Genomic DNA, 10241 nt, shown 5'->3' with positions numbered 1-10241 from the left:
CTCTCTCTCTCTCTCTCCCATCTGCTACATCTGAGATACAGTAACGGCTCCCGTCTGAGAAGAGGACTCTTCTCCACTGCTGGTTGCGCCAATGCTGGTGCTGTGTTGCCCCCTGAAGACGGTCCAGGCGATTATATAGTGTCACAATGGGTCCTCGGTGTGGCCTATGACAGCGGAGGTGACAGCAATTCACTGTGCAGAAGTGCGTCCCTTACCAAAAATCTGTGATAGTGGGATCGAATCTCGGTTCGCCCTGATTATGTTTATTGAAGTGTCAGCACAATACCCGTTATTGTGTTTTTCCTTCTAAATTCGTAAATGTCTAAGGCCTTGATCACTTCGAGCCTTTCTTTTAGCCCCTTTATGCCGAGCGCCAGGCAGGGTAGCAACAAGTACCATGTGCTACCGTCTTTTGGTATGACGTGCCCGTGGATCGAACCACGACCTTCCTCTCTCTGGGGAGACGCTCTATCCATTAGACCACAGAGGCAGTTGATAGCGACATGTAAGCTTTTGAGTGTGAACCAGACAAACCAGTGATCAATGATATATACATGTATTATGCATAGTTTAAAATCCACGTCAGAATATCAGACGCTGGATTTATCTGGTCGAATGTGTGGCTGTTGTTCCTAGAATCTACGTTCGTTAATTTTAATAGTAATCTTTCTTCAATCCTCAACCACATCACGAGACCTCTGATTAAATACATCTTAGTGTGCTCTGATCGTAGAATGGCCACAGACGGAACGGAATCAATGCCCGAAGTGCGACAAGGGAGCGACTCACTGAGGCAGATTGTTGCAATAACGTAGCAAGACTTGGCAGCAAGAACGTGTTGAATGATGATTGTATTGGTGAAGCACACATCATCTCAACTTTCAACGAGTCCCATGGGCTGATCAATAGAAGATTCTAATAAATAGGGTACTTAAGTTATCCTGAATACTTCTTTGCAAAGTTTGTAAGGTTTCAATTCTGTTATTGGTACTACTCTGAAATCAGGGACATGGGTTTAAACTCTGGCTGTTAAGGGAAATACGCTGTGACTTTTGTCACCATGTGCTCCACACCGTGAAATGTATTGTTGTCATGGTAGTAACTTTATATGGTATGTCCACAGTAGTGAGGTACTCGGATTCAGAAGGTGTGTCCACAGTAGTGAGGTATACTAGAGATCAGACAGTGTTCATACGTAAACCGGTGGTGTAGATTATGAGCAACGACCCACGCCTTAACGCACGGTTCTTCCAATCGGAGGAGTGTGTGCAATCTACTACTGAACTCCCAACTTAACCATTGCACCTAGAGAACGTGTTCATGAGGTGTTTCTTTCAATGAAGTAGGCTGTTCAAATATTGGCCTTAAATTATATTCTATGTCTTTAATTGCTAGGGATTGGTGAAGAGGATGTCCCCACAGAAAGGAAGTGCTAGGGATCAGATCGTCTCTCCACAGAAAGAAAGTGCTGGGGATCAGGTCGTCTCTCCACCGAAAGCAGGTACAGGGGACCAGATGGTGTCTCCACAGAAAGAAGGTAATGGGAACTAGATGGTGTCTCCACAGAAAGGATGTTCTGGGGACCAGATGGTGTCTCCACAGAAAGGATGTACTGGGGATCAGATGGTGTCTCCACCGAAAGCAGGTACAGGGGACCAGATGGTGTCTCCACAGAAAGGATGTACTGGGGACCAGATGGTGTCTCCACAGAAAGGACGTACTGGGGATCAGATGGTGTCTCCACAGAAAGGATGTTCTGGGGATCAGATGGTGTCTCCACCGAAAGCAGGTACAGGGGACCAGATGGTGTCTCCACAGAAAGGATGTTCTGGGGACCAGATGGTGTCTCCACAGAAAGGACGTACTGGGGATCAGATGGTGTCTCCACAGAAAGGATGTACTGGGGACCAGATGGTGTCTCCACAGAAAGGACGTACTGGGGATCAGATGGTGTCTCAAAAGAAAGGATGTTCTGGGGATCAGATGGTGTCTCCACCGAAAGCAGGTTCAGGGGACCAGATGGTGTCTCCACAGAAAGGACGTACTGGGGATCAGATGGTGTCTCCACAGAAAGGAGGTACTGGGGATCAGATGGTGTCTCCACCGAAAGCAGGTACAGGGACCAGATGGTGTCTCAAAAGAAAGGATGTTCTGGGGATCAGATGGTGTCTCCACCGAAAGCAGGTACAGGGGACCAGATGGTGTCTCCACAGAAAGGAGGTACTGGGGACCAGAGGGTGTCTCCACAGAAAGGATGTACAGGGGACCAGATGGTGTCTCCACAGAAAGCAGGTACTGGGGACCAGATGGTGTCTCCACAGAAAGGATGTTCTGGGGATCAGATGATGTCTCCACAGAAAGGATGTGCTCGGGACCAGATGATGTCTCCACAGAAAGTAGGCACTGGGGACCAGATGATGTCTCTGCATAAAACAGGTAGTGGGGACCAGATGATATCTCCACAGAAAGAGTGTGCTAGGGATCAGATGATGTCTCCACAGAAAGGATGTGCTGGGGACCAGATGGTGTCCCCACAGAAAGGACGTACTGGGGATCAGATGGTGTCTCCACAGAAAGTTGGTTGGTTGGTTTGTTGATTAACGCCGCACTCAGCAATATTCCAGCTATATGACGGCGGTCTGTAAATAATCGAGTCTGAACCAGACAATCCAGTGATTAATATCATGAACATCGATCCACACAATTGGGGTCGATGACATGTATCAACCAAGTCAGCGAGCCTGACCACCCGATCCCGTTAGTCGCCTCTCACGACAAGCATAGTCGCCTTTTACGGCAAGTATGGGTTGCTGAAGACCTATTGAAGAAGGCAGTGGGGACTAGATGGTGTCTCCACAGAAAGCAGGTACAGGGGGTCTCGGATTCAGAAGGTGTGCCCACAGTAGGGAGATACTAGCGATCAGGTGGCGTGCCCACAGTAGGAAGGTACTCGGATTCAGAGGATGTGCCCACAGTATTGAGATACTAAAGATTAGATAGTGTTTATCATTGAGATGGTTCTGGTGATCAGCTGTCTGTAAATAATCTTATCTTTGCCACGCAAACCGGTGGTGGAGATCACGAGCAACGATCCACGCCTTTACGCTCGGTTCTACCAACGGAGGACTATATAATCAACCGAAATAACCTCTCCATCTGCCTTAAGTGTGCAATCTACTACTGAACTCCCAACTTTACCATTACACCCCCAGAACGTGTTCATGAGGTGTATCTTTTAACGAAGTAGGCTGTCCAAATATTGGCCTTAAATTATATTCTATGTCTTTAATTGGACGCTCGAAGATTGGTTCACACTCTCAGACTTTTATTGATTTAGCCCACGTTTGCGAAGTCTTCGCCGTTGTTGTGAACTTACGGGACGCTGTACATCCCAGTTAAGGGTCAATACACTTTAATAATGTAAATGTTTATCAAAATGCTGGCAGCGCAGTAGCGACCTCATTGTCACCAACATAGAATACCTTGTCCCTTTTGATCCAGGAGAATATACTGCCCGGTTGTGCATTTGGATCAAAGGAGGCATATAAGTATGCCTAGTACTGTACATAATACATGTAATCTGTGATGGGCGAACTATGTATCCTTTCGAGATCAGCTCAGAACATTTCAGACACATTTTGTAAGTCACCGCGGAGATCTACGGCCTAACTGGCGACTGTAATACTGTTTCAGTGTTATGTGCTTGATGTGGATGAAAGCCTGAAGTGATGTACAGTGTGGGTAGGAAAGCCAAGACAATGTGTCTGGTGATGACAGACCAAATAAATGAGGCAAATCTTCGATTTAAACCCATGGTTCTAGCACGCCTTCGGAAGTTAACTCTGCACGTGTGATATTCATATGAACATAACATGACATCGATGGCCTGATCTTGGGTTTATATTGTCCATGCTCTTCTTCAGTTGTGACTTGAGAGTGGAAACCGTCCTTAGAACCAACAGCAGTACACTTATGTCAGCTGGAACATATCTGGACAATCTAATACATATCGATATATCAGTCAGTGAGTGAGTGAGTGTGTTTGCTATAACGCCACTTTGAACAGTGTCAGCGTCATGGGGGAGGAAGGCGGGAAGTTATGCAGGTCTCAGACGTTTATCACTTTAGTGAAACCCACGAGCACGGGTATGGTGCTGACAAACCTATCCCACGAGCACAGGTATGGTGCTGACAAACCTATCCCACGAGCACAGGTATGGTGCTGACAAACCTATCCCATGAGCAGAGGTATGGTGCTGACAAACCTATCCCACGAGCACAGGTATGGTGCTGACAAACCTAGAAACAAAATCGGGGCGAACCAGGATTCGCGAACCTGAGTTTCTTGCGGTCAAGCTTGTACCTCTGCTTCATACCAGCGAGTTGTGTTGATTCGTCACATCTTAGACAGTCCACAAATGGCAAAATGGTTGTCATCTGTCTAATTTCATAAAGTCTTCACACAAAGATAAACATGTGTCCTGAAATGGGGAAACATATCTGTTCCGACTCTGTATCACTGTCAACACATAATTTACATGGCCTTAGTCTCATCACTATTTTCATTGTTATACTTCCTTTAATCTGTCGCGCTTTGAACTAACATGAATATTATCCACGTTTAGTGGTAAAATGTGAAACCATGCGTCTTGTAAGGGTTAATCTAAATGCTTCTGTAACACGGAAATAAAAGTACAACCCTGCTTAAAATTTCAGATATAACACGACGTGTCAACTTGATATACTATATGTACTCGAGTAAGAAATAGCAAAAGCATTTAAAACAGAAAAGGAATGGAAGAGTTCGAATCCATGCGTACACGTGTTACTCCGTCATATCATAACGTGTAGTTACTATGATGGCGTGAAATTGTTCCAGTATTTTTCGTATTTGGGTTTTCTCAATCCCATATGAACTCGTATACAATCGAAACATCCTTTCTTAGCTACGTCGTTTTCGTTCATCGTGTTTTTGTGACGTTGCCACCTGGTATCATTACTATTGATGGTGATTCATAAACACATGCTCAAGCCATAGTCGGAATCGTACGATCGACTTTGCTTCAAGCAGAGGTTTCTACTGAATATGGAAAAAGGTTTTGACACTTGGATTTACATGTTTGATTCAGCATTTATTATAAGAAGGTGGCGCTGCGCTGTGGCAACATGCATGGTTGAAAAAGCTTTAAGTTAAGTTTTTATGCTTGTTATGCTTGTTTAATAAGCTGCGAAGTCATTCTTGTAGCTGTAGAGTTATGTACAGTGGGGAAAAGGAATACTGTGACTGTGAAGACTTTGTCATGTTTGTTGTTTTCACAACATGTCCTTGTTGTCAGAGTTGTCAGAGTTGTCAGAGTTGATACATGAAAACAACATGGCGACCACCGCCACTTTCGCACCATATGCTATGAAAGGGAACACCTTCTCCAGTCTGATGGAAGTGGCTTGCATGTAGAATTACCCTCTGAATGTACAAAGAACGCAAGGACAGGCTTGAGCCGTGAACGAGGTAAGAGAGAGGGACTGAGGGGAAGAATAAAATCATGCAAAACCAGAAATCCATTACCTATTTTTTTGATGGCAAATGTGCGTTCTCTGTGGCGCCAACTAAACGAACTAGAAGCCTGTGTAAAGTTCATGTATGAATTCCGAGAATGCTGCATATTTTGTTTCACTAAGGGTTGGTTAAACGCTGACATAGAGAACTCTAGAACTCGAAATTGATGGTTTCGGAGCGCCGTTCAGTAATGATAGAGACGTCAACATAATAGGAAAATGTATCGGAGGCGGTGAGTGTTTATATGTCAACCAGAGGTATTGGAAATAAGGCGACAAAAACCTTTCCACATCCAATAGAAATCTCTGCATAAAGCAGAGTCGATTGCACAATTCCGACTAAATCATGAGCATGTGTTTATGAATCACTATCCAACAGTAATGATACGAGAAGTTCGCGAAAAGGTGAGCGTATCCTGCCCCACCAGTGGCACCGTCACAGACGCATGCAAAGGCAAGTCAATTGTTCACTTAAAAAAACACGGGGACAGATCGTCCAAATAGGGAATTGCATCGGACGTCATTTCTGTCACTTACCTTTGAAGATCCGGGGTAGAGTAGGTCTTCACAAACCCATGCTTGTCGTAAAAGACGACTGTGCTTGTCGTACGAAGCGACTACCGGGATCGGGTCAGGCTCACTGACATGGTTGATGCATGTCATCGATCGCAATTGCGTTGATCGATGCTCATGATGTCAGTCACTGGATTGTCTGGTCCAGACTCGATTATTTACAGACCGCCGTCATATAGCTGGAATATTTCTGAGTGCGGCGTTAAACAACAACCAAACATTTATGTCACTGATGCGTCAAATTTGGAAATGTTCTCCACACGCCAACCATAAAAAAACTGAAAGCTTCACTGAGGCCTTGAATGTTGCAAGCTTGATCAAACATTTTCTGGTCAAGAGTCGTATGACGCCCCTTGAAATCTTGGTAGCAAGAGCATGCAGGATTGTATCTCAAAAGTTGGGAAATGTAAACACCAAAGGCTGGAGCGGCCGGAACTTTGCTCGACATGAAGCACGTTAGATTGCGGGACATGGTGTGCACTGAAGATGTGGAGTTACTGTTTCATTACGGCCCTTCTGTCTTCCAAGAGTGAGTGAATGAGTTGGGTTTAACACCGCTTTTAACAATATTCCAGTTATATCACGGCGTGTCAGCTTAATGTGGGAGGAAAGCCCGAAGTGATGCAGGTCTCAGACTTTTACCACTTCGGTGAAACCCACGAGCACGGGTATAGTGCTGACAAACCTAGAAACATAATTGGGTCGAACCAGGATTCGAACCCACAATCATAGGTTTCTGGCATGGTCAAGGGACGCAACTCTGCACAGCGAATCGCGGCGCCTTTGACGACTGGGCCACCCGTGCCCCCTCTTCCAAGAGAATTCGGACAGACATTTATCATTCATAAACACGTGGATAAACTTGATGACCTTTCTGTTAATGCACCAAAATTTGTTCTTTGGGACTGCAGTCTTAAGAAAACATTCCTACAGTCAACATGTTACACGCCAGACATGGGACGATAGGACGATTGACCTTCTAAATCTTACGCCAAGGCTGCACTTGGAACATCTGATCACAATTCAGTCAATTTCAGTCTATCTAAAAGTAAAAATCCGACAATCCAATATTAAAATGGGTGAAATCGTAGACACCACATACCCTTGATTAATTGTAAGGCTGCTTTAGTTGTATGGCCTGGGACGTGTTCGAGAATTCTAGCAGGAATTTTGACGAATTGATAGATGCTGTCACTGATTGCAAAATACCTCTGTATTAACTCTATTGTGTCTTTAACATCTATCAAATATCTTTCCGAACAATAGGCTTAGTGTTACTGCTTATTGAAAAAACACACCAAAAGAACTTAAATCAGTATCAAATGATGGGAAAGGAGCTTTTTTTGTGCTGGAGACATGTTGAAGGTCAAATCTGTTCCGAAAGAAATATCACGTGCCACGGAAAAACGTAAACTTAAAAAAAAAGCCAAATTACAGAAAGACAATTTGCTGCCTGTTTGATTGGCTTGGGACGGCGTTAAAACAATAATTGAGACAGAAAAGAAACGAGCAGAAATTAGTGTTGCAGATACCTTGAACTCTGTCAATGAGTTGAATATATTCTGCGTTCGCTTTGGCACGGCAGGCTGAAATGCTTTATCGGATTGTGAAACGCTAGAAGAATCCACTGTGATGTGTTAAAATCATTTTCTAAAATAAATATCCGGTAGCTACAGGTCCTTATAATGTATACTGTCTGGTATTGAAGGAACGTCGTGATCAACTCTGTCATATTTTCAAACAAATATTTCAAACTACTGTAGTTGCTAATGTTATTTCTTTACTTTGAAGGACATCTAATGTTATCCATGTTCCAACAATTCCAAATCCTTCTGTTAATAACGATTACCGACCCGTTGCTTTAACATCCATACCGAGTGAGTGAGATATTGCTTCACTCCTCTCCCCACGTTTTGACGTCACCAGCGAAATGTGTCTACAGTTCTACGCACATATGGAGGGGAGAACGATGGGCTCCTTACAGGTTTATGAAGAGGTACGATGTTACTTAAAGCTCCTTAGGAGTGAGTGAATGAGTGAATATGGTTATACGCCGCTTTTAGCAATATTCCAACAATATCACGGCAGGTGACACCAGAAATGGGCTTCACACAATGTACCCATGTCGGGCATCGAAACCGGGTCTTCGGCGTGACGAGCTATTGCTTTAACCACTACGCTATCCGACCGCCCCTCATCCATACCGATAAAATGCGGGAGCGCATTATGACAATTTCACTTTTAAGCCTGACAGAACATTTACTTGACCCACTACAGAGCCAGGAGAGGAGTCGAGGATGCTACTCTTACACTGTTAAACAATATATACAAAACGTCTTGAAACATCCAATTCATTTTGTACGAATCTTGTTTCATTACTTCTCCTCTGTAACAAATGTTATATTTGGGATAACACCTTCTCGGTAAAGTATAGATTCTGGTACTTTTGGGGGTTGAGTCCCAACCGGGATTCGAACCCACACTGCCAGAGTGAGGCACCTAATCTCCAAAAAGTCAGCGATCTAACCCACACAGCCACCGAAGCTTCCACAAAATGAAAGTCCGACAACTGGTATTCCAGATCACATACTTTGTGTACCCCTCTGACCAGTGTAAATTGGCACGGCTCCCGTAGCCGAGTGCTTATGCTCATACATGTATTATCGTACATGTCTGTAAATTAATCAATTATTAAATGGATTAAATCTTTTCTTGTAAACAGATCACTGTTTGTGACTGTAAATGGTATAAAATCATCTTTACACCTACGGGTCCCCTCAAGGCTGTGTGCTCTCTCCTGGTTTAAAAAAAAATGAAACACAAATGACTGTATCAGTAATTTTAACAATTGGTTAACCGTAACGAGGGGTGTTCTTAAAAGATTTCCCCTGACCCACTTCCGATGGACCTAGTGGAATGAAACTTGGCATAGGTATTAGTCTTTCTCCACATAGGAACCACCAAGAGTTACACAACTCTCCCATCGATTTATGCAACTATGGAGACCTCGCTTGTAAAAGCCCTCTTTTTGCGTCTCAAACCAGGACTTGACTTCAGAAATCAGTGTTTCATCATCTGTGAAACGTTTTCCCTTCAAAAATGACTTCATGGTTGGAAAGAGGTGGAAGTCAGATGGTGCAAGGTCAGGAGAGTAAGGAGGATGTCGAAGGATTTCATAGCCACTGGACCGCGCTTCTGTCTGAGCAACATGAGAGTTGTGTACTGGAGCATTGTCTTGCAGGAGACGGACACCCTTGGTCAGCATGCCACGCCTCTTAAGATTGATAGCATCCCGCACTTTACGCAGCAGTGAAGCATAATAAGCTCCTGTAATTGTGGTACCCTTTGCCAAGAAATCCATCATCACTACTCCGTGCTGGTCCCAAAGCACCGTGAGCATGACCTTGCCTGCAGAGGGTTGGACACGTGCCTTCTTTGGGGGTGGTGACTCCACATGCTTCCATTGCATCGACTGAACTTTGGTCTCAGGATCATAGTGATGGACCCATGTTTCATCCTGTGTGATAAGTCTGTCAAAAAGGTTTGCCTGGATTTTTTGGCACATGTCCAAAAGATACTTTGAGCAATCGACTCGTTCCTGCTTTTGGAAAGGTGTGAGCAACCTGGAAATCAATTGTGCAACACCTTATGTATGTTCAAATTGTCATGGATGATTTTTTCCACAGACCCTACACTGATCTTGACATCTTGTGCTAACTGGCGAACAGTTATACGTCGGTCTGCCACAATGGCGGTCTCCACATGATGGATAGTGTCCTCATCAATGGCTGAATGGGGGCGACCAGGAATGGCAACTGTTTCCACAGATGTCCGACCACACTTGAACTGGCGATGCCAGTGTTTAACAACGTCATATGATCGGGCATCTTCCCCATAAGTTGCTTTCATTTCATCGAAAGTTTCTTTTGGTGTGCGACCTTTCAAATATAAAAACCTAATCACTGCTCGGTATTCTACTGGCTCCATTGTCACACCCTACTCGATCATAACACCTGTAAAAGTGGTTAGATTAATAGTTCGGTGCTGCAAATTCAGACATAACCCATAAATACATGTATCATTACACATGTGAAATTTCAACCAAATATGAT

At 44.2% G+C, this 10241-nt stretch overlaps 2 protein-coding genes across 2 annotated transcripts; one reads left to right on the top strand and one right to left on the bottom strand.

The window, feature by feature from the left end:
* Nucleotides 1-1432: 1432 nt before the first annotated feature.
* On the bottom strand, nucleotides 1433-2122 carry LOC139454843 (sporozoite surface protein 2-like; the record flags this gene model as incomplete). The annotated part of the gene is made up of 1 exon (XM_071236463.1): nucleotides 1433-2122. A coding segment is annotated over one exon (690 nt), but the record flags the coding sequence as incomplete, so codon positions are not given.
* A 4-nt stretch (nucleotides 2123-2126) lies between these two features.
* On the top strand, nucleotides 2127-5455 carry LOC139454842 (neurofilament medium polypeptide-like). Its single transcript, XM_071236462.1, has 2 exons — nucleotides 2127-2580; nucleotides 5337-5455. The coding sequence occupies exons 1-2, from the start codon at nucleotides 2127-2129 to the stop codon at nucleotides 5453-5455; spliced, it is 573 nt and encodes a 190-aa protein (XP_071092563.1).
* The last annotated feature ends 4786 nt before the right edge of the window (nucleotides 5456-10241 follow it).

The sequence above is a fragment of the Haliotis cracherodii genome, unplaced genomic scaffold (genome assembly GCF_022045235.1).
Source record: "Haliotis cracherodii isolate W230 unplaced genomic scaffold, xgHalCrac1.p SCAF_11, whole genome shotgun sequence".
Classification (NCBI taxonomy): Eukaryota; Metazoa; Mollusca; class Gastropoda; order Lepetellida; family Haliotidae; genus Haliotis; species Haliotis cracherodii.
The sequence above is the reverse complement of the archived record's forward strand: the minus strand, read 5'-3'. Positions and strand labels throughout refer to the sequence as shown.